This window comes from Ailuropoda melanoleuca, chromosome 11 (assembly GCF_002007445.2).
Source record: "Ailuropoda melanoleuca isolate Jingjing chromosome 11, ASM200744v2, whole genome shotgun sequence".
Taxonomy (NCBI): Eukaryota; Metazoa; Chordata; class Mammalia; order Carnivora; family Ursidae; genus Ailuropoda; species Ailuropoda melanoleuca.
The window spans coordinates 109,641,167-109,666,237 of record NC_048228.1 but is presented as its reverse complement, the minus strand read 5'-3'; the positions used below and the strand labels follow the sequence as shown (position 1 = coordinate 109,666,237).

General features: G+C 50.4%; 1 protein-coding gene across 1 annotated transcript; it reads right to left on the bottom strand.

Moving 5' to 3' along the window:
• Window positions 1-12,708: 12,708 nt before the first annotated feature.
• Window positions 12,709-25,071, bottom strand: SLBP (stem-loop binding protein; the record flags this gene model as incomplete). The annotated part of the gene is made up of 7 exons (XM_011231305.3): window positions 12,709-13,657; window positions 16,641-16,722; window positions 17,811-17,960; window positions 18,602-18,739; window positions 19,033-19,092; window positions 21,592-21,696; window positions 24,899-25,071. Coding segments are annotated over 7 exons (825 nt in total), but the record flags the coding sequence as incomplete, so codon positions are not given.

Sequence of the window (25,071 nt, the reverse complement as noted above, 5' to 3'; positions counted from 1 at the left end):
GCAAGAGTCAAGTCACTTAGCTTTGCTGCACCTCACTTCTAACTGGCAAGTCTGGGAGGGACTCGGAAAGGGAGGTGCAAATGGGGATGTGAGGCAGAGTAGCCTTTCGAGTGACTTGCCCCATCTTATCCCAGAAGGGGCCACAATACAGTAGTTTCGGCCATTCGTTCAGTGTGCTGTCCACAGATGTTCACTTGGCAACCCCATGTTACACCAGTTTCCTTGCTGCAGGACGTATCAGAGCCTTCAGTGTGCTGATGTCACCGGACAGCTCTAAGGAGACGTGGAATGCAGCTTTGCCAGAGTTAAGTGAACTTCTGATCCCAGAGCATCTCCCAGGCCGGACTTTGAGGGAAGCTTTTTTTTTTTTTTTAAAGATTTTATTTATTTATGTGACAGACAGCCAGCGAGAGAGGGAACACAGCAGGGGAGTGGGAGAGGAAGAAGCAGGCTCCCGCGAGGAGCCCGATGTGGGACTCGATCCCAGAACACTGGGATCACGCCCTGAGCCGAAGGCAGACGCTTAACGACTGCGCTACCCAGGCGCCCCTGAGGGAAGCTTTTTAGAAATGCCATGGGGGGAGGAGGTGGCGGGTCCTAACCAGTTTTCTGACAGAAGAGCTCATCTGAATCAGGGGCTGAGCTCCAGGACAGAGAGACTAACCTGGGATGCCCTGGCCTGCCCTCACTCCATTGCTGTCCCCAGCATTCACGGGAGCAGCGTGCGGTGCTGATGCAAGGCTGGGGGCCCGGAAGCGGCTGTGGTCCGGACTGAGTGAGGGCTCAACACCCACGCCATCTGCAGACCCTGGGGCCTCCCTCCCGGAGCTTTGGGCAGTGGGCCATTTTTGTGACCTTGGTTCTCATAATATGTAACCCGTGTTCTAGCAGGGAGTGGGCACAGGAACTGAAGGGCTGGGATGCCGGGACTGTAGGGTGATCCTCTGGGGAAAGGCCCTCCTCCAGAGCAGGGGTGGACAGGCTGGGCTGAGAGGAGGACCATCGCCCTGGACAGGCAATGGAAGCAGGGGCACCCAGGGAACAGCAGCAGTCATGATTTGGTCTCGATGCCCAGCAGGGAGCCCTCGGGACAAGAGCCAGGCGAAGGCCCTCAGGCAGGTGAAGCTGGGGCAGCAGGGGTGGGTCCAGCTTTTTGTGAAGGTTTTTACTCCATGCAATAAAAGCCCAACAGAGACACACACAGACACCAGCCGTTCACAAGCAGCGCACCCTCCCCACGGGGCGAGAATCTCCATGTCACACCCACAACTGCAGGGTCCCCAGTGAAGCTGGAAAAGCCCAATGCCCCGTGGCAGTGCTGTGATACACTGGGGGGCAGAGGGGCAGGGGCAACCCCACCTTACACCGCCCCAGAGGGCTCACCGTTTGCACGCCCATGTGTGGGAACCGTCCCCAAACACACACAAACGCATCGGCACTAGTAAAAGGCTGGAAAAAGAGACCCCGTGTTAACTCCAGTCCAAACAAAGCTGGAGCCACGGCCCTGGCTCCGCAGGGAGCAGCCAGGCAGAGGCGGCTGTGGCTCCACTCAGATCACTGTGGGGCCTAGGTCTGGAGGGCCGGAGGGGGTGGGGCTCAGACACGGAGGCACACAGGAGCCAAGGAACCTCAGACGGCAGCAAGGACTCCGGGCGCGACCCCGGTGAAATGCGTTTCGGCGGACTGGCTGGCAGGCCTCACCAGGGGTGTGAGCTGATCTGTCTGTCTGAATGTCCGTGTCCTTGAGACCCAACCTGGGTGGTTTTGCTCATCTCACTGAAGATGCTCGAGGTAACTGGCTCATTTTTCCCCAGGCTTTTTCAGAAGTAAGGCTCCCCCCACCGCCCTGCTTTATTTTGTTCTGCTATCAGCTGCTTTGCTTTGGTGAGCTTGCCACACAAACGTGTTAGCCATTGTGAATTTTCTGCATCTCTGTAAACAGTTCGTCTGTGCTTCTCCCGCCGAAAGCAACAAAGGTGGAAGAATAAATTGTTTACCACGGGGAAAGGCTGGAGTGGGTATGTTAGGGAGAGTTACCAGGCAGCAGGAAAGACATTGTCCAAGGAGAAAACAGGCATTTCTTCAGGAAGATGCAAGGATCCCAACAGGGCTCAGAAATACATGAAGTAGAAAGCGGACAGAACCACGGGGAGGAACAGGCAGACTCACAGTTGTGTGTGGAGATTTGCACACTCTCGGCCCACAGAGAGCAGCTTGCAGAGCAAGCAGAACTGAAAACTCAGGAAGGATGCCATGCACGTGAACACCACTGCCTACCAGTCTCGCGCATGAGCAGAGCACTTGGCCCGCCCACCCGCAGTGGAACACAGCGCGCCTGGAACAGTCTTCAGGACAGCGCGCAGCCGGGTCACCATCTATTTAACACACCTTAAAGGACAGCAATCCTGCGGAGCCCACACTCTGACTACAACAGAATTAGACAAGAAGCCAGTAACAGAGATATATTTAAAAATACACGAAAGGCACAAACCAGAAAGTTTGAAAAAATCGATAAACTTTATCAACATCGAAAATATTTGCTTTTCAAAATACACTGCTTTAAAAATGAAAAGGCAGTGATGACGAACAGTATGGAGATTCTTCAAAACACTAAAAATAGAATTACCGTAGGACCCAGCAATTGTACCTCTGGGTGTATAAAAACACAAAGAACTGAAAATTGGGACTTGAAGAGAAATCTGTAAACTGTTCACAGCAGCATTATTCACAACAGCCAGAAGGAGGAAGTAGCCCAAATGCCCATGACGGACAAACGAAAGGTCGCCCATCTGTCCAGTGGAATATCACGCAGCCTTCAAAAGGAAGGACAATTTGACATGTTACAACAGGGATGAACCTTGGGGACACTGTGCTCAGTGAAATCAGCCAGACAGGAAGGACCCGTGTGATATGTGCACCTACCCTACCGTATGAGAAAGGACGAGTACTGTAACATCACAATGTTCTATACACCTCTCCGTACCCTGTTGCTTCTCTCTCGAGAACCCTACTACAGATGCGAAACATAATGGATCAACAGGAAACTGACCATTCCGTACTGCCCTCAAGACACCTGCCGTCACCAGGAGGAAGACAGCAATTCTGGGGCGGGCGCACCACTGCAATGCCCAGACGGGCCAGTTCAGGGGTCTGGCCATGCTTGCCACCTTGTTGGGTCGGAGAATCTTGCTGGTGTGTAATGTGCACTCCTGAGACCCCCGTGGGCCTCCCCATGCCCTTGGGGTCCCCCCTCCTCCAACCTCGTTGGCCAGGCTTTGTCTAAAGCAGCCTGTAGAAGCCCTTGAAGAATGAGGATAAGGGACAGAACAGCTTACATGTGGTCAGTATTCTTTCTAACCTATCATCGGACTTTGGCTTTTCTATGGTGTCTCTTCTCATTCGTTCACTTTTTTTTTTTAAGACTATTTTCAGAGCAGTTTGGGGGTGAGAGCAGCACTGAGAGGGAGGTTCAGAGAGAGATCTCCCATGCGCCCCCGTCCCCCCACTAGCCACATCCACACCGGAGTGGGACGTCTGTTACGGAGGACGAGTCTCCACTGACACGCCATCATCACCCAGAGTCCACAGACGACGTCAGGGCCACACCTGGTGGCACACATTCTGTGGGTTTGGACGAGGGCATCAGGACAGATGCCCACCCCTGGCCCCCAAATCCCCCGTGCTCCACCTGTTCATCCTCCCCCCCCAACCCCTGACAACCGCTGATCTTGTTACTGTCTGGCAGTTCTGCCTTTTCCGGAACGTCCCACTGCTGGACACTCAACTCATTTTTGAGATTTACGTAGTAAAGAAATGATGCGGCTTTTTTTTTTCCCTGGCTTCTATCCTGTTTGCTTTATGTTTACTGAATTATAAACAGGAAGTACAGGGCATTGGCCTCAGGGACAGATGTGTATCGACCCCTGGGAAGAAGGGCTGGTTTAGACCCAGTGCCGTGTAGCTGCAGTTAGGTTCCAGATCCGACAGCTCGAGTCCCACCTGCTCCTGTCGGTCTGCATCGGGGCTCAGGGTTCCAGAGCCCTCCAATCTCCCCACTGCCACTGTTCGCCTTCCCCTGGGCCAGTCTGGTAGAGTCAGCAGCGCCAAGGCAGAGGAAAGAAAGGGGTGATGGCCCCTCCAGCCTGGCCCAAGGCCGTCTTCCTCAAAAACTCCTTTTACTTAAGTTCATTCTCCTTGCTTTGGATGGTCTCCTTTCCCCATCCCAAAGGTTATATGAACTTCTTCAAAAATCACCTTCTAAGATCTTCTTTACATTTAAATCCATTAACACATCTGATGCTTCCGAGGGCTAGCCATCCCCCTGGGAGGGGGTGAGCCAGCCCTGCCCGTGCACCACTCCATACCTGGACCCTTCGTGTGGGCAGGCACCACCGTCATCTCCGTTCTCTTTATTTGCACCCAACAGCTCTTCCTGGTTGCCCTGTGCCTGGTGAAGCAGTAGAGCGGGACGGTCAGAGGGGTCAGCCGGCGCCCAGGCCTGACAGGGGCCACACTCGGCATTCAGCGGACAGCAAGCGGCAGGGAGGCCAGGGGCCTGCAGCGTCCTGAGCAGCAGGGACAGGGGACACAGGCCGAGGCGGGGGCCAGACAGTGCAGACAAGCGCCCAGTCCTGTGAGTGCACCTTAAGCAAGCAAACTGTACAGTATGTGGATTATGGCTCAACGCTGTTTAAAACAAGGCTCCCCAGGAGGTGCTCACGTGCCCAGACATGCCCCCTGGCTCACTAGCTCCCCATCGACCTGACACAATCCTCACTTCCTTGCCTTTAAAATTCGTTGGATGGCCCTGAGGCGACTGACCACCCGGACACCGCCCGTGTCTGTACTCGGTGTCCCTTCAGCATCTCGGACCCGCAGAGATGCCATCTGTCCTTTCTCTTGCCCACGCCCTGGATGTGGCTGCTATGTCCTCTGGGCAAAGCCCAGCAGTCAGTCTCCCTCCTCCTGATTTCCTGCCCGTGGTGGCTAGATCCAGGGTCTGGGTCGGACTCCGCTCTGACCACACTGGTCACACCACCGGTGCTGGGGGGCGAGGTCAGAGGTGGCTCAGATGCCAGGCGGTGCCACTCACCACGAAGTCTGAGCACCCACTGATGCCTGGTGCCCGTCGGGCTGCACGTGTGGACGAGCTCATACTCCAGTACCTCTTTCTGCATTTATCAGCTAGAATCCTGGCATGGACCCTGCGAGGAGGTGCGGGAGGGACGGTAAAGCGTCCCCCACACTGAGAAGGCACTTTCAGACCAGGAGATGAAGCAGGCCAGTCCAGACCATCTCCAGCTTCATGCAAGGTAACTGCAGGACACCGGGTGGAAAATGAGGCATAGCAGCTGTGGTTCTTCTCTGAAAATCCAGACCTCAGTCCCAGGTTTCGTAGAGCAAGGGGACACACAGAAGGGCACTGTAGTGAGATCAAAGTGCTCGCACACACCCAACAGCTGACCTTTAATGAGACCTCGTGGCACCACCTGTGCAGCAGGAGGGGGAGGCCGTTCTCTCTAGCAGATTCACGGGAGGCAGAAGCAAGCCTCCCAGCATCCTGGCCTTGGCGGGCACATCTAAGAACATCATCAATCTCCAAGAGGCCCAGAGCTCGTCGCTCCGAGAGAGCTAATCCAGTGAACAAGACGGAAGGCCAGGGACCCCATGGCACAGCGCACTCATGTCGGACCAGCTTTCAAGAGAGAACTGGCTCTCGTCATCTTCCAAAAGTGACCCACCCACCTCTTGCTTTTTCCAAAATATCATTATGAACTTGTGCATGTAAAACATTTTGATGGGATTTAATCCATTGCACTTCTTGTCCCCAGTGAAGATCAAACTGTCCCAGCTTTGGCCAGTGTGGGAATCTCTTTGGGTCACTGCTGAGTCCTCTGGGTGTGACCCTCCTGGACTTTCCCTGCCCAGGCTCATCAGAGACATTCCCATACCTGGGATCGGCCATTCTTCCAAGAGGCCCTCATGGTGACTAATGATATTTCAAGACCACAGTATGGGGCCAAAGGATGGTCACTGCCCTGGACCGGTCACTGTTTCTACAGATTTTCAGCAGCAAGAGCGAGAGGGGAGGCAGAGATGACACAGATGAGATAGATACGGGTTAAGTATAAATTAGCTATAGACTGTAGATAAGGTTTAGATCTGATGTCGTTATGGTGGAACAGAGACTAGATACACAGCTATGTACGGATGAGACCCACATGCACCACATACACAGGCTCGCTGGGGGCCAGTGGTCTGTCCTCCCCTTCCGTGATCTTGTATTTCCACCCACGTCACATAAAAGGAATCATGCAGTATGCAGACTCTTAGACTGGCTTTTTTGCTCAGCGTGATTCTCTGCAGACTCACTGGTGTTGTTTGTGTGGACAGCTCACCCCGTTCCGCTGCTGGGTCAGACTCCGTGGTCTGCCGGGCACTCCACCTCTAACCGCTCACCCGCCATGAGGACATCTGTGGCGTTTCCAGTTTGGCAGATCCAAGACCACACAGCTCTTCTGGAAGCTCCTCTCCACTGGGTGCGTGTTTCCTTTCTCCCACACGGAGGCCACTGCAAGGTCCCGTAACTACTCACTGGGATTTCCCAACAGTGTCAGAACAGAGAGCCTGATACCCACAATGGGATCTCTACCAACATGATCCTCCTGTCTCCCATCCTCCCCCAGCCTTTTATTTAAGACTTTATCTATTTGTCAGAAAGAGAGAATATGTGCGCACACAAGCTGGGGGAGCGGCAGGCAGAGGGACTCCCCTCTCCTTTTCAGCAGCTGCCAGAGCCAACACCTCCTGCGTGCTCCGCACTCTCCACCTGATGGTGCATGTTAGCCAACGCGCGTGCAGCACATGCTTGCTATGACAATGATGTCCTGATCTAGTCGGCCGTCAGAGCTCATTTTCCAGTAGATTCCTCAGGAAGGGCGCCCAGGAGCAGGTTCTCAGAATTCAGAGTTCTCCCACGTGGATACCAGTGCTCTGTGCCCTTTATACTTGAAAATTGAGTTTTCTGGGTATGAAACCCTTGGAGCACAACTTCTTTCTTCCAATCTCTTAAACATGCTAGTACTCCATCATCTCCTAGCATAAAGTACCTCTGTCGAGAAGGCTGATAACCGAATGCTTTCCCTTATAAATAATGTGCTTTTTTTCTAAGATGTCCAAAGGGTGTTTTTTTCTTTAAAGTCCAGGAATTTCACTACAACAGGTCTTGGTGTTGGTATGGGCCAATATGTGTATGCTTTCAATGTGTGGTTCCAATCTTTTGTACTTCAGAAAAGTCTCCATGAATGGTCATTTTCCCGTAGGATAAGGTCTTGCAAAAAGAGAGTACACTCTCACACCGACCGGGGTACTGGCGACACAGTCGGTCTCCATGGGGATCGTGGTTTCGCCGTTCGCCTGTTCAAGGGCATCTGGCTTGTCTCCAGCTTGGGGAAGCTATGATCCCAAGTGCGATGAACATTCACATATGGGTTTTTGTGTGACCGTGTGTTCTCCCTCGGGGATTAATGCCCAGGAACACAAGTACTGGGCTTTATGGGGGCTGCAGGTTCAGCTCTTAAGAAATGGTCAAACCTGCTTCCAGAGTGGCTGACCACTCAACCTCCCACCAGCACACCGGCCACTCCAGCAGGTGGTTCTCAGACGCACGTCCCTGACGACAGTAGTGTGGAGCGTCCCCCCCACAGGCTCCTCTGCCATCTCTGTGCGCCTCTGGGAAACCTCCCTCCACAGCCCCTCGCTCCCTTTCATTTTTTTAAAGGTTTTATTTATTTATTTGAGAGAGCGAGCGAGCAGGGAGAGGGGCAGGGGGAGAGGAAGACGCAGGGCTCAACCCCAGGATCCTGAGATCACGACCGAAGGCAGCCGCTTCACCCACCAAGCCACCCAGGTGCCCCCCTTTCACTCACTTTCTAAGTGGAGTTATTTTGAATTTTGAGACTTTTTATATATTCTGGATACAGGTCCTGTCAGGTGTATGGTTTACAAAGGTTTTTCTCCTCGTCTGCAGTTTGTCTTTCCGTCCTCCTAACAGGCTCCTTCACAGAACAAGAGCATTAAGCTGTGACGAGGCCCGTTCTAGTAATGCTTCCTTTCATGGGTCAAGCTTTTGGGGTCAAGACTAAGAACTCTGCCCAGCTCTAGCACAATGATTTTCTACAAGTTTTACACTTTACATTTAAGTCTGTTGCCCATTTTAAGTTTTGTACAACAGGAGAGATTTAGGCTATGGCTCACGGCCACGGATGCCCAACTGCCCACAAGTGCCTGTGCCGTAGGCTGACTTCTAAAATGGCTCCGGCAATCCCCTCCCGGTTTCACACTCCGGCGTGATCCCCTCTCCTTGAGTGTCGGCCGGCCGGCAACTTGCTGCTAACTAACAGAAGTGACGGGGTGTCACTTCCGAACTCAAGCCGCACAAGCCCGTGACTTCCACCTGGCTGGCTGTGGCTCACTCTGCCTGCTTGCGTGCTCTAAGCAAGCCGCCATATGGAGAAGCCAGTTGGTGTGGAACGGAGGGCAGTCTCCGGCCAACAGCCACGTGAAGCTGGACACGGACGCTTCCCCGGTCAACTTCCTGATTGCAGTCCTGCCAACGCCCAAATGAGAGGACCCAAGTAGGCCACAGAAACGGAGATACTGTCATTCTCGTGAGCCACGAAGTTTTGGGGAAACCTGTTATGCATCGAGAGAGAACTCGTACAGCCTCGCACTGCCTGCCTGCGTCAACCACAGGCCCAGGGAAAGGCCCAATTCTGCCCACGGAGAGGAAGGAAGTTCCTCTAGAAACTCAAATTCTGCCTTTTCCCCAGAATGCACACCAAGGGCACGAATAGCTGTCACACTGGAAAGCACTCTCCAAATCACCTTCAGGGACACTGGGGGGACAGGCCACATGCCCTGCATGTGGCATGGCACTGACCTGAGGGAGCAGCATGCGCTGGACTGAGCTCTGGGACCGCTCCCTGGGCACAGCCACCCACGTCTCGGCCTCCATGAAATGGCTAGGACGCCTCTGTCATTGGCTTCCCACTTCCTAAGTACCTGCTATTCTGCCCGAAGACCATCCCAGCCCTGAGTAGCAGCGAAGGAAAGAACCGACTGCTGGGCTGTGGTGACGCATTAAATGGGTCTCTCAGCAACCCCGGCTGCTCATGTGGCATTCACTGTCTCCTTGAATCCCCACAGACATCCTATGGAGCAGACGCTATTACCCTGCTCTTATGGATGGGGACGTGAAGGCCCCATCCCACAGCGGGAAAAGACAGAGCTGGGACTGAGTGGCAGGTCTGCATCCCACACTCCACACAGTGCCCCTGATGCACCAGGCCAGGCGGAGAGCTGAGGACACGCGCACGGTTGGTGCCTTTATTGGACCACCAGGCATCAAAGCCCTTAGTGCCAACATTTGGAGACTTGGCTTCCTATATTGCACTGAGGGAATTATTTTTCTGGAAAACTGAATAAGCATCTTTGAAATGTGTGTTTTACAAAGTGGCGTAAGGTCCAAGTAAAGACTGCACATTGGAAAGCAACCAAAACAGCAACAATAGAGCAAAAAAATGCACATGCACACGTGTGTGGGCATGCACACATGTACACATGCCTGCCTGTGCACGCACACAAATACAGAAGAATCACTAAAACCACCCTTAAATAAAATATGCAGTCCCGATGATCAAAAAGGCACACTTCCTCCCACCCAGCCAACCCAGGTTCAAAGACGACAGCTCAACTGTTAACATGCAAGATACTTTCAGTCTGCCAAGTACTGTGACGGGACTTTGCTACATGGAATAAAAAGACCTCTGTTAATCACAAGAGCCACCCACACAGGTCCAGAAAGCCAACAGCGCAGACTTTTGGTTCAGGCAGAGACTGCGGACTCACCTGAGAGGCTCCACCGATGTCTTCCTACCAAAGGGAAAGGATCCTGATAGACCAACAAGAAACAAGAATGGCTTTCCAACGCACAAAAAAAAATTGGGGGACATAGGATGACAGCCCTGATAAGCGGACCACATCTACGCACGGGGAGATAGGAAAATGAATCACCAATAGGAACGAGATACCAATCAGCCTGGAATTGTGAAGAATTAATCATGCTGGACAAACTTAATTTAGTTCTGACACTTCTTGGTTCGATGTACAAGAGTCAAGAATAAAGACGACTCATTCCTAGCCTATTGGTTATTTGTAACACTCATATAGAAAACACTGGATTATGTTAACAGCATTAAAAGGCAAGAACTAAAGTCTGAAGATTGATTTCCTTGTTGCTTAAGGGCATTCCAAGAATTTAAATGTGAAGCAAAAGCCAGTAGCCAGAATGATTCTTCTAGAACCTAAATCAGATGTCATGTCCCCTGCTGCCCACCTCACTCAGCCCAAGTCTACGTGTGTGACACCCCTGTTTCAGCCAACCCAGCCTCCTCACCCTTGTTTAAGAACACCCCAGCCCACCCTCTGGCCACGAGTTAGGGACAAGCCCCTCAAAGCCCCCAGGTCTCCTCCTCCAACACCAGCCTGAAGGCCAGAACCTCACTCCCAAGAGGGGCTCTCCTGGTGTGGAGCTCCTCTCAGTCTGAAGACCTCGGAACTAGAGAGACACCTTATCTGCCCTCCATCCCCAGCCCTACTAACCCCACACGCATGTGCACACACGTGCACGCACTCATGCACATATGCACAGCAATGGGCCTGGCCTGGACAACTGCTCCCAACACTGCTGTTAGAGTCGGCGGAGGCACAAAGGAGCCACCACGCCTGTCCTGATCCATCAGGGGGCTCCATGCTTCCCAGCTCTGCCTCTGGGCTCCTGGGTCCACCCTCTGAATTATTCTTTCTCCCCAAAAGGCAGTCTGAGTTTGGGGCACCTAGGTGGTTCAGTCGGTGAAGCGGCTGACTCGTGATCTCTGGGTTGTGCGATCAAGCCCCACATTGAGCCCCAGGTCGGGTTCCGCGTGAGCATGGAGCCTGCGTGAGATTCTCCCTCCCTCTGCCCCCACCCTCCAAAGGGAAAAAAAAAAGGCCATGTTTGCCGCCGTGCAGCTTCCTGCCCGTGGGTCCTGCCAGTCGCATCAGAAGAGTCCAGGGCCCCTTTTCACTTCCTCCTGCCTGTCCCTTTCAGTGCGAACCAGCAGTGTTTGACAATGCAATCCTCTCAAAAGCTTTCCGAGCCTCTGTGAAACTTCTTGGACTTCCATTCCTTCCACAGAAGCCACCAGCACAGGTATCCTCAAAAGCCCCGCTCCGTCTTGAGCTTCTGCTGGGGGACGGCTCCGGAGTTTCTTGGAAACCTGGACACCGCTCCCGACTTTCTAAAGTCTTAACAAGCATTTCACAGCCACAGCGTCATCACAGAGCACACCTTCCTGGCCGTCCCGTGGGGCTGACTTTTGCTAGGACACCACATCTAAATGTGAGCCTTGCGTGTCCCCAGGAAGGCTGAGGGCAATGGAGACCAGTGAGAGCCGCTCCTCTGCACGCAAGCCCTTCCTTCAGGCCCCGCTCTCCTCCAGCCTTTCAGCCGAAGCTTCTGCAGGAAGTGCTGGCTGGAACTCCTGCCCAGGCCATCCAGTCTGCCGTTCTCCACCCCACACGCAACAGTGCTGCTAAACTCCGTCACTACATGGCCAGGACCCATTCTGCTCCAGTTCCTAATATCCGCATACCTTCCCACCAACCCCACCCCCGGGTGTCCTCAAAGCCCCAGAGGCACCTGCTAGCACTTTCCTCCCTAAAGTCCTGCCAATTCCTGCCCAGCGACAAAGTCTCTCCCACATGTGAGGATTTTGCCAGCAGTCTATACACCAAACTCCTACCCCAGGGCCTCTGCACTTGCTGCCTTCTGAGGTGGGTGCTCCTGAGAGCATGTCTGTCCAAATGCCACCTCATCAGGCATCTCTCAACCAGCCTATAAAAAATGACGACTTCCCACTTCCCAGTCCTCCCCAAGCTCCCTGCCCATCTCTGCTCTTACCCCTTAACCTGACACTGTGCTTACAGTCTTCTGTCCCCAGCAGAGTGTGAGTGCAGACTGTGGAGCGCCCTACCTCCAGCAGGTCACACGCAGTATGGGCTCAACAAAGTGAACAAGGAAGGGCTCCTGCCCTTTTGGAAGACCTTGAACAAAGCTGACAAAACCCATCTTTTGCTTGAGACAACATGAGCATCATGTCAGAGGGACCATCCTTAGGGCACGTGGCCACAGCCATGTCTGTAGGCCAAGTTTCCAAGGTTCAAGTGCATAACTACAGAAGACACGCAGTGGTCAGGGCTGCCCCTCGAAACCCAGGTCCGACGCTCACTCCGCTCCAAGGCAGTCCTGGTCTATCTCAGGAAACAGGGAAAGGTCCTGCCGCCCACCCAGTTGCTGAATGAGCATCAAACCTAGGTCCCCTGGCTTCCTCCATAAGTCTGCTGGGACACGCCGAATGTGGCCAGGCTCCGCAGTGACAGGAGATCTGGATGTGACTCTGGCCTGACCAAGATCCGCCACCAGAGCTGCAAACCTATAAAATAAGGTCCTCCTGACTGGGTAGAGTTCAGTGAGCCCGGGCCATGCTTCCTTCACCACCGTGCGTTGTCCTCCCCAGGGCCACACAGTAAGGACAGATACTCAGGTCCTCCAAACACAGGAAGTATCTCAGCAGTTAGCCTATTTGGCAACATAATAAATCAGCTAAAAAAGGTTCTTTTCTTTTTATTTTTGCAATATCATTCCATACAAAAGCAATAGAAACATAACAGTCTTAACAAGAAGTTTACAATTGAATATTTGAACAGAAAATCTGTACACATCATTTACAGCAATTTTACACGGTAAATTAACTGACTGTAAAAAAATGTTCTTTCTAAACCCCTCTGCTGCCTTAATTCTTGGAGTATCACAGGTAGAAGGCCTACCCAGGGCTATTTACAAGTACCAAATTAAGACTGTATAAATTACATAAAATCCCTTAACAGCTCGATTTACTACCTTTGACAATTCAGTGCTCTGTATGAGAAAAAAAACACACCTTGATGTACTGACAAAAGGCCTAAAATTAAGCTTCTGTAAAGACATTAAAGTTATTCAATTATGAGAATACTCAGATACCAGTAAACAAAGTTGATGCATGACCGGCCCCATGAATGTGCGGCTAACCTCAAACCAGCCATCTGACAAGTAACAACTTAATGTCTAACATACTCATGGAAAACCAGTTAAAATATGCTTGTCAAGTTAACTTGGACAATGAGAGGGATTAGGCAATTAAGTTTTCCAGACTGCTTCAAGTTCAATTTTCCTTGGGTTTAGTTCCATTTACAATTTAAAACATGCAGAATACACTCACTATACATAAAATTAACATTTCTTAAGAAAATAAGGCAAGAGTAACAATTCACCATGAGATAATGCGATTATGAACTAGGAACAGAAACCATCCGGTTACCGATGCAGGACCCGTGCTTGACTCGCCCCCACCCTGCCAGGTGGAGGCAACTCTCACTCCCAGTGGCCTCCGGGTGGCATCAGTTAGCTCATGGCTGAGAAATCTTTCAAAGGCTCAGTTAAACAAGCTTCCAGATCAAACTCGTCCTCCACTTGGCAGTCAACGTGCCTGACTTTGGTGGGCGTGCCAGAGTACATGTCCTGGAAGACAGGGGCACAGTCAGGGCTAGCTCCCGAGATCGTGGGACTTGCTGCTGGCGGCACGAAGTGCAAGGCTGTGCACCGCACCCCTACCAGGGCGACCACCTCCCCTGGTGCCCACAGGGCTACAGAACTAAGATGAAGCACTACCATCCAAGGTCTACGCGTGCTGGAATGCTAGTGAGAGAATCCAAACCCATTACCTAATTAAAACATACGGTTAACATTAATCTTTCCTTCTTCTATGTAGATATGTCAAATCCCTACCCATCAACCAACCCATAAGAAACTAACTGACCCTTTACGGTGTCTGAGCCCCAGCACTTTGACCCTAAGGGGCTACATCGTGGACTGGGTGCACCACCACCCGCTCCCCCGTAACTTGTGAAGCAGAATCCCACCAAACCACTGAGCATGCGCTCATCAGCCAAGGAGGATCAAGCTTAGCTGCTCGAGCCCCAGGGCAGAGGACAGCCCACTCCCAAGCCCATCCTGCACCGCACAACTTTTGGGAATCCAGACCCAATGTCAGGGTCTATGCACTCATTTATAAGTCCCAGTAACCACGTTACCAGAGGGATTGCAGGTGCTACATGCAAGGCACTGTACGAAACGAAAAGCTCAGATGTGTACGCCCACGCACGTCTTCCATAAGCACAAACACCCGCTCAAAGACTGGGCCAAACTCAACAGTGGTTCTCAGGGCAAGAGACAGCAGTGTTTAAGTTAGCGTATTTCTGAATCGCCTTACTGAACAAGTTTTGCGTTTTCATTAAAAAACCTTAATTACAAAGTCATAGAATCAAATGTTAAGAGCTTATGATTTCGGGCGTTTAAATTTCAATGAAGCTCAATGTTTATACCAACTAAAACCAAAGTTTTAAATGAACATTTAAAAAACGGTTATTTTTAGGGGCACCTGGGTGGCTCAGCTGGTTAAGCGTCTGCCTTCGGCTCAGGTCATGATCCCAGGATACTGGGATCAAGCCCCACGTGGGGCTCCCTGCTCAGCAGGGAGCCTGCTTCTCCCTCTCCCTCTGTAGCTCCCCTTGCTTGTGCGCTCTCTTGCTGTCTCTCAAGTAAATAAATAAAATGTTTAAAAAAAAAAAAAGTTTTTACAATGGAGAAATCTAGTTGATACCACTTGAATCATATAAATTTAACATCCCCAATAATGGGACAAAGGGACATATACCCCCCCACCATGGTCACATTCTTGCCTGAAGTGTTCAATCTGAATCTAGCTCTTAAAGAAACAGTAGGAGAACTCCCAAATGAGGAATTCTGCATTACAAAAACTAGCCTGAAGTCTTCCCCAAAAGTCAATGTTGTGGAGGAAAATGGCTAGAACACTATTCGAAGTTAAAGAAAATGTAAGAAATGGCAATTTAGACATGTAATGCTTAATTAAACTGTGGATCAAAAAAGAAAAAAAGACTTGTAAAAACAATGTTCTTAGGGCAGCCAGGAGGCCTGAACACGGACAGCTGATTAGACAGGAACATTCTGTCTGCATGACATTTCTGGAGCACAATGACATCATGGCTCTGTCCAGCGTCTAGTGGGGTGGTTGAAGGACGCCCAGTTACCTGGCTGTTCGTAGTACTAAATAAAGCACTTAGGCCCGGGCTTCTCTTCCCTTCAGCACATCCAGCCATCTCTGAACCACCTCCTCTGCACCCCCCAGGACTCCCACCAGGACCCCTGCCTCTAATCTTCATGGTCTGGCTCCCCTCCCCTTACCCCCTGGGCCTGAGCATCTCCCTCTAACTTCTGATTCTGCAGGTGATATATTCAGAAACTGTTTCTTGAGCTGGGACAAGGGTTATTCCTGATCCAAACTAAGGATGCCACCAGTTGAAATTTTCATGGTTTCCTTTTAGGCCTACATACACATTTAAATATCCACAAAACTGGGATTATTCCATCATTAAGTATCCTTTTATTTATCTCCACAATTTTCTCACATCATCAGTCTTCAAAAACCACCTATAATAGTTCTATTCCTTATGACATAACTTTGCTATTCCTCTACTGTTGGACATTCGTGTTATTCCTAACCTAGCAGTCACGTGTCAATCACAAAGAGCGTGAGGTATGCAGATGGGCCACAAGACTGGAAAGACACATGCCAGGTTTGCCACGGTTGGTGGGCGGGGGGAGAAGGAATGCAAAAAAAAAAAAAAGAGAGAGAGAGAGAAAGAGAGAAAGAAAAAGGCAGCTATGCATCTTTATTTTATCGGCTTCTCAACTGTCCAAATACAGTACAGGATGATCCCATATAAAGCATAAGTACTTCACAACCAATATTTGCTTTTTTCTAGTTTCAATCTACTTTTTTCATTTAATATGCTGAGTATTCCCCTATGCAAATATCAGGGTGGTCTCCATTATAAAAGTAATAAACGGTTTTTATTATAAACTGCTCACATATACTTGCTCGAACACATGCAGAAAAGTCTGAAGGAACATGCACCAACCAACAACTACAGAATTACATGAGGGAATTTTGTATATTGTTTTTAATCTTTACAGTTTTCCCCCCCCCTCAAAAACATGTTATTTTAAAAAACTGGCAAATGTGGAGGAAACCCTTAGGTCAAAAGCATACCTCTATTTAGTAGTAATTAGCAAAAGATCTTGTACTAGCAAATCACCACCACAAACTATACACAGCCTAAAATTAATGCCAAGGACAAGGCCTACAGACACTGGAATCAGAGGGGAAAAAAGGCCTTTCACTTTTAAAATGAAAATGGTAGGACTGATTAGGTGGACTGAACCAAAAACCTCAATTAAGGCCACCACCTAGGAACGCCATCAAGTTGACATCTCAATGATGTCAGAGAAGGGATAAAGGAGCCCCTTCTTCATAAGCACCAGATCCAAACTTCAGCTTCCAAGTCAGCTCAGGTGGCAAAGCAGTCAACACCAACCTGAAAACACCCATGGTGAGAGAACGAAACCAAGAAAAGGCACTTACAAAGTTATCCTGAGAGCTTGTCTGGGACTCGGAGCTGCTCTCTGCAGATTCAGTCTCCATCTCGCTGAGGTCCACAGGATGTCTGCCAAGTGCAAGCAAACAGGTACATCAGCCGGCACTTACAGCAGGGAGGCCCTCCGAGCCAGTTCAGTGAATACAAGCACAATCAGCAGAATGCTGCCCCGTGCCAACACGGACTGACAAGTATCTCCTCTGCACCCGAAACATTCAGAACAGTTGCCAGCGAACCCCCCACCTCCCCACCCTGCACAGGTAGAGGCGGCGGCAGTAACGGCAAGGGGAAACGTCCACCTGGCTCAGAGCACACCACCACCTGCCCATTCTCAACAGTGGTGCGACCGTTTACACACCCACAAGCATCCTTCTAAGTAGAAGTGTCATTATAGGTCCCAATGAGGGGGGGTGGAATGAACACTGCAATCACTAATTTTCCAATTTTCTACTCCTAAAGAACGGACAATAGTATCACAGTGGGAAAAAAATCGTCCTTTCCACCTCCCTGGTCAACAGCCATCCTAACCCTAGGGCAAAAACCCAGGCCTGAGGCCTTTCCAAATAGGCTTGAGTTTCAAAGCCAACAGGGAGGGATGCCTGGGTGGCTCAGTTGGTAAAGCGGCCGTCTTCGGTTGAGGTCCTGATGCTTAGGGTAGTCTGTTTCTCCCTCTCCCTCTGTCCTTCCCCCCTGCTCATGCTTGCTCGCTCTCTCGCCCCCCAAATAAATAAAATCCTTAAAAAACAAAAAAACAACAGGGAAAAGATAAAATGCTTCCTTAATTAAGAAAAACCTTTTCTTTTCATAGTTCAACATGTTACTCAAATACCTTTTAGCAGGTTTATTTTAAAATTTAAGAACAAATAAACAGCCAGCATATTGCTAGGTTTACTGAGCTTCATTTCCTCTAACCTACAAAAAGTGAATTAAACCCAGGAAGCAGATTCCTCCCTCTGCCAACCTCCTGAGTCCACCCGCCCGACTTTACGTGCATGTGCACAGGGCAAACAGACATGAAGCCATGGCCGCTGGCTACTCTGCTCTCTCAGAACTTCCGGGGGACTTAATACCATGATAACATGCACATAAGCGATCAAGTGATTTCAGTCACAGCACAAATCACAGAAACAGAGGACAAGAATGTAATGAAGACATACATTTCTTGCAAATCACATCCTTCTTCAGCTGGAGGATCCCAAAAATGCAGAGCCACCTTCCAGAGCTTGATCTGCTGGTCCCAGGATCGTCGACTATACTTCTTGAATTTGTTGGGGGTCTTGGGATGGATGCCGGGTTGTCGAAGGTGTCTAGAGGAAAGAGGGAGGTTGTCCTAGTCCATAACATCCGCGTCTGTACATCAACTCAAAGAGTAACCAAACCAAAAAATTATAGAGCAACTGAGACTCTCTAAAATGAGCAAAAGTAATGTATGAAAGAGCACTACCCCTTTGACTCTACTATCCCTTTGCTATCTGTGCGCTCCAGAAAAGCACATCTGAACCCCAGTCCTACCAAGAAATGGATGCCCTCTCAAAGCTTTCGCTGCAACCCTGCGTGTAAGGAGCAGGGTAGGGAGAGTACGCCACTGGAGCAAGAAGGGGCAAGGCTCACGTTGTTCTCCAAAACCATCTTTACAACCTGCAACCTGAGCTTTCCTCTTTCCCCACACGCATGTTAACAGCTTTACATTTCTGCAACCGCAGGGGTCCTGGGACCTGAAAGGTTACCTAACACCCTGAACTATAACGTGTTAGTTTCTTATCTTCAGGTCCCTGGGTTTTTAGTCACCCGTCTCTTCCTCTTCATTCACGAAAGTGCATCAAAGTGGTTCAATGGTCCTCAGCGAGCATGAAGTACGCCCAGAGTAAGATTCTCCATGGAAGCGGACTGGAGTCTAGATTGCAGTGCCCCACAACCCCATCAGGACACGCCAGTGAGACAAGACTACCTCGGCACTTCTTTGATATAGCGGTCATAGGCGATGGTGTTCTTCCCATAGTTGATCTGCTTCTGCCTCCTCATCAGGACGCTCTCGTCTGTCTCTAAGTCAGCTGGCACCGTGGACCCTGCCTCCTTGGAGTCAGAACTGAAGATGAGATGGACAGAACGAGCCCCAAGATTAAGACCGTTATGTACAAAAACGCTGAAACACAACGATGAAAGAACATTTGTCCTCTGGATTCCAAACCATGTTAATCCCAGAACAGTTCAGAACTGTCTCCATGGGAATGCAGCACATAACAGGTACAAATTCCAAAGCAGGGAGGAAAGGACTAAGCAGCGCAAGCCGCTGAGAAACCAGCATCCTATGTGCAGTTCTTCCCATTAGCGGGTGACAGGCCTATCGAAGCAGAGAAGGAATATTTACAGGACACTTACCTTCCCGATGAGGATTTTCTCTCTCTCCCAAAGTCATTTATGAGAAGCTTCCTTTTATACCTGAGGGCAAAATAAACATTGCTGTTTTAGCAAGGTATACAAATCAACTGAACATGATGCCCTTAAGACAGCCCCCAGAGGTTAGGCCTTCTCCCTGAGCAGTGTGGTCGAGTCAGTGAGTGAGGGTAACGACACAGTGGATCCATTTATCTTCAATCTCCCTCAGTCGTCTTTTCTCATAAGGAGGTCAGTTATAGGCCAAGCTCATACAAAGTGCTTAGAGCAGCCAGGCTCTGTGAGTGAACAACTACCTCAACGACCCTGGGCACCACTGTATGTAATGGAGATTCTCTACGCCAAAAAAAGCCCCTAACATCTTCAGGTTAAGTAGTGAGATCCACTTTTTAAAGCTGAGATAATGTGAAGTTAAGATAAACAGTTTTTATTTCTTTTTTTTTTTTTTTTTTTTTTTTTTTTTTTTTTTTTAAAGATTTTATTTATTTATTTGACAGAGATAGAGACAGCCAGCGAGAGAGGGAACACAAGCAGAGGAAGTGGGAGAGAAAGAAGCAGGCTCATAACGGAGGAGCCTGATGTGGGGCTCGATCCCATAACGCCGGGATCACGCCCTGAGCCGAAGGCAGACGCCTAACCGCTGTGCCACCCAGGCGCCCCAAACAGTTTTTATTTCTAATACCACAATTACTTACAGGGTGCCTACTGAGTTCTGCTCACCTTCTCCAATCTTGGAAAGAGACTGAACACCACACCGCCACCCCCCAGTCCTGTGCCTCGTGGATTTCAGGAGGCATCTGATTTCTATCACAGCAACTACCAAAACCCTGCTTTGCCAAGGTATGTCGGGCAAAGGAGTGTAGCTTGATCTAACACTGAAACCAGGAACCACCTCAAGCTAGAAGTTCACGTGTCTAAAGTTTGTCATATATTACTGTGTCTCCTTCCAAAAGTGCCAGCCCCCAAGTTTGCTGAGGCACCAAGTACAGTTTGGACACCAGGAAGTAATGAACGAATTTCCTGTGTACCTAGAAAAGCAGCAATTCTGTACCAGCCTGTGAGAACTGAGAAAGCAGGCCCTCAATATCACTTTCTGTAGGGCTCCATTCTCTCAGGGACTCTAGCTGAAAAAGACTGGCTTCAAGTATGACTAAACCCCATTTTCCAATTTTCAGACAGCTGGTGTGGAGTGTGTATTATCCTCCTTGAAGTACAGTGAACTAAATTCTGGTAAAAAGGCAGATACCATCAGCAGCAGGTCAAACCACCTGGGTCTAACTAAAGCAGCAGCTTTCCATCAGGAAGGGTGTGATCGGCAGGGTGGCCCAAAATAGAGCAGGCCTGTTTCACAAGGCAGAACAATTTCAGAGACAGGCCTGTGAGACAACTGAGAAACAAAGCAGGGTCCACCAAAGGAGGGTCAAGACAGACAGGGGTATCCCTACATAGCATAAAACCTGCAGATAGTCCCTGGCAAGGACCAGGACATCCAGGTATGTGAGGGTACATGAGGAGAGCTTTTAGAAGCCTTGGGAGCGGAACACAGAAACTACACAGGCCAAATCAAACATCCTAGTTCTACAGTTGGAAAAATTGAGATTTATATAAATAAAAGAACTAATTCAAAACAGTAGGAGCCCACGTCTGTGAACTTCCAGTTCACTTTTCTAATCAGGCATACCGCCCACCCATGCACATACGTTCTGATGCCTAGAAGAAATTAAAGCAGCCGTTTGAGTGGTCCTAAGTCACCCCCACATGCGCCTGTGCCTTTCCTAAGGAGGCAGCTGTAAACACCACCAACCACTGCAGAGGTGCAACAGGCAAGGCGGCCCTGCTTCCCTGCTGAGAGGACTCACTTCTTCATTTCCAGCCACAGCATTTTAACTCAAAGCTCAATCAGCTGGGATGGATGGCATATTTCAAAGGGAAGGAAAAACCCAAAAACACCAGAGAGAATGTAATCAAGAGAGATAAGCAGTGTTTAAAGATTCAACATCTGAACCTTAACGAGTCGAGGCCGTAGCTTGGAGTTTGTAAGAACTTGGATATACACAACAATTTTGGGTACAACTGCAAGGGGTTCATAGGATCCAAGTTGGGAACCTCTCCCTGTGCTCTCCCATTTCTGAGCTGGTACCTGAACCAGACATGAGACAAGAGTGCACTCCCTATCTCAAGAGAGAGCCTCACCGTTTGCTGGGGTGGCAGAACCCAATGTGGTAGCTTAGAGCACATCATGGTAGTACCATCTCCCACCTACCTCCATGGTGGAACGATGGCCACTAAGACAGTAGTCCTGAAACTTCAGGGAGTAGACTCATCTGGACGGCTTAAGACATGGCTGGACCCCACCCTGAGTTTCCCATTCAGCAGGCCTGGGGTGAGGCCCGACAATGGGCATTTCTAACAAGTGCTCAGGCACTGCTAATGCTGCTGGGATGGGGACCAGACTGAAGAATCATCCTTCTAACACATACCTCAAAGCCAACATATAATCAGAAACACCACAGATAACACTTCACAACAGTCTGGGATGTATACCTTGCAATCTCTTTGTTAACTCTGGTCCTCATTTCATCCTCTTCAACTGCACTTGCCCAGTCTGAACATCTAGAACGGGGCTTCGGGCCTTCAGGAGTGGTAAAACTGCAATACAATGAAAACGTGCGTTTGAACCATGGCACCTGTGTTCAGTGTCCTTTCAAACAGCACACCAGGAGATGTTCAGATGTTGTCTGGAGGGTGCCAAGGGAATGGGCTCCATCGCTTACTAGCTCACTGAGTTTGGGCAATTCACTTCAAGCCTCACTGGCCTTCATCTGTTGAACTTGTAGGCACCCCCTCATGTGCCAGTGTCGGTGGATCATGAGGAACAGTCCACTGGGGGAAAGGCGAAGTCAATAAGCCATCTTCAGCACAGACACTGGTGCCTAATACAATTTGTTCTTCCACTTACAAAAATGAGAAGCTATTTTCCAGTATTTTAAAAAGGAATCAGATAATACTTCATACGAAGCAAATTGGCCAGCACATAATAAGTACTTAATAAACAGTGACTACTGTTTACTTTTAAATGCACCTAATTAACTATTCAGAATATATCACTTAATTAAAATAGGAGAATAAGAATATACATAGGAGTCCCTGCTACATTAGGACTTAGCGTACTGGTAAACCCCCTAGAGTTGGGTTAAGTGTAAACTAGGAGCTCAGCTCAATCCAGAGATCAAGGAAACCTTTCGTCAAGGGATGCCTCAGTGGCTCAGTCAGTTGAGCGCCTGCCTTCGCCTCAGGTCATGATCCCAGAGTCCTGGAATCAAGTCCCACATTGGGCTCCCTGCTCCTCAGGGAGCCTGCTTCTCCCTCTGTCTCTGCCTCTCCCCTCTGCTCATGTTCTCTTTCTCTCTCAAATAAACAAATAAAATCTTTAAAAAAAAAAAAAAAAAGAGCAAGCAATTTGAAAAAGGCTTATTGCCAAGAATTCTGGCAGTCAAAATTATTGGTATGTCTATTATTGGTAAATTAGATGTACATGGACATTACTATTTTTCCTCCTCGATTTTCTACTGGCCACCACTGATGCATCAAAGCTAGACACAACTTTAGTTGCCACTCTAAGCGACCGGATGCACCCTAGCTGCAAACCACACAGCATGCTTTGAAAACGCAACCGCAGTAACAGACTAACGATTCCTGTGCGCAATTACCATTTCTTTTCTCATAGCTACCTCACCCAGAAAAACTAAAATTAGATTTCTAAAACTAAATTTCCAGAATCTAAAAAAGCTTAGCAAGGTCTGAAGTCAACTTAATAAATGAAAAGTTAATGTAACTCAGTACCTGTATCCCAGATACAGACAGGAACCAAATGGAAGGCTGTTCTGAGCTGGACCTCAGTGTCCTCACTCATGGACCAAGAGGCTCAGGTCTGGGCCATGACAGACTGCTGAACTCTTAAAAGGAGCTTATAAACGACCTTCCAGTACATCGCATTATTTTGGTAGGATAATAGAAAATCATTTTTGTAGAACTAAAACCAACTTTTTAGATTAAGCAAGTCGTATTCACCAACCTTTCCTATCTTAGGACAAGAGTACTTTTAGGGAAAGTGCTCAAACGGAAAACAAAGCCTACTTTGTACAATGAGCTAACTGCCTCCACAGGAACCACCTCCCACATCCCGTGATGGAAATGCACCTGGCTCTACTGCAGGCCCCTGTATGCAGCCCCCACGCATCACCACAGCGGACTGGGGAGACAAGCAGCAACCACAGAGCCAAGAGCAGGAGCCAAGGGCACTTCTGCCATGTTCGATCAGTAAGGAGGCCCAGGTGGCTAACTACTGAGCTAGAGGGGTACCCATGGGGATACAAGACTTTCAAGACAATGTAAGGATTTAACATTTTCTCCTCAGCTAAATGGGAGACCACCAAGATCCAGGCGCTCACTCGCCATCTCTTCCCAAGTATCTCTTCTAGCCCCAGAATTATACGCGGAGATCCCACTCATGCAGAATGTGGGTGGCCTTTGTGTCCACACTCAGGTCTCGTTAATTACTGACTCCTTCCCCCTTCCAGGTCTGCTCTACCCCCACCCTCTCCACCTTAGCAAATGGGTCCACAAGGAGCAAAGGCGTTCAGAGGAAACACTTGAGTCATCCCAGACTCCTCTCTGAATCCCCCTCAACAAGGGTTAAGAACTGCCTTAAAAGGTCTAACGTGCACCTCACATTCCTCCCCACCTCCCCTTCTACCTGAGCTTAGCTGCTCACCCTCCCTTGTCCTCTGCTAGTCAGGCTTCAGACGGGCCACACACTTCACCAGCTGAGGGCCTTGGCACACAGACCATTACAGCGACCACATGCCAGTCACCCAGGCTCCACACAAAGGGCGCCAACAGAGGCCTTCCCTGACCGCGGCCTCTGAAGAGCACACTGGCCTTCCCCACTGCCCCCTGGTTTTCTTCAGCCACTCCCCGTCCTGGGAAACATCCTGACTACTGAGCCGCCCGTGTCAGAGGACAGGCACGAGGAGCACACGACCCCCCCTAGAAACGGCTCCTCACAGACAAGTACCCGCGAGCGCCACGACGAACAGAGGCATCTGCAACGGAAACGCGGGTTTGCGCTCTGGACGACGGACGCCTTTCTTGACTGTGGTACGACGCGTCTCTAAACGGATCCTTCTGAGGCCCGACCTAACTAGCGGTGCTGAAACGTCCTAGAAAGTTCACGGCGGCCTCCCACACCGTCCCGAGGCCACCACGAGGCTCACTCAGACACCGAAGCCAGTTTCTGCGGACACGGTCACTGGAGACTCTCGCGGCATCTCCCTCTACCTCGGTCACGCGCGGACACACTGGTGCCCTAACAGTCACGAGTCGAAAGACCCAAGCACCTGAACTCGTCAAGCGCTTGAGGCACAAGAGCCTTAACAGTCAGGCGCAGTGACCTTCAGGCGCCATGACTAACCAAGCGCTGTGACCCACAGCACCTTCCCTGACCAACTGACGAGCAGCACCGACACCACACACCGCCAGGGGACAACCCGCAGGTACTGGGAACGGTCGGGTGGGGACAGGTACCCTCAGCAGCCCGCTGGGGCTCCAGGTCCCTACACTAGTCAGGTGGGGCACCCCAGGCGCCTCCACCAGCCCGGTGGTAACCCGCAGCCTCCTTCCTCAACCAGCCGGGTGGGGATCCCCAGGCGCCCCAACCAGCCAGAATGAAGACCCCCCCCAGGCGACATAACTAGCTGAACGTGAGGCCCCGGAGCCGCGGTGCCCCGCAGGCCGCACAGGCCGGGCGGCGCCCTGCAGACCCCAAGCTCACGCAGCGCCCCGGGCCCACCTGTCGGGTCGGCCGTCGCCCGCCGGCTTCGCGGGGCCCTCGGCGTCCTCGGGCTTCCTGTGCCTCCCGTCGGCTCTGCGCTTCCGTCCGAGACTCCATCGCGCGGGGGGCGGCGGACTGCCGGCGAGAGGCCGCGTCAGGGGTGAAGCGGGCCGCGAGGCCCCCGAGCGCCC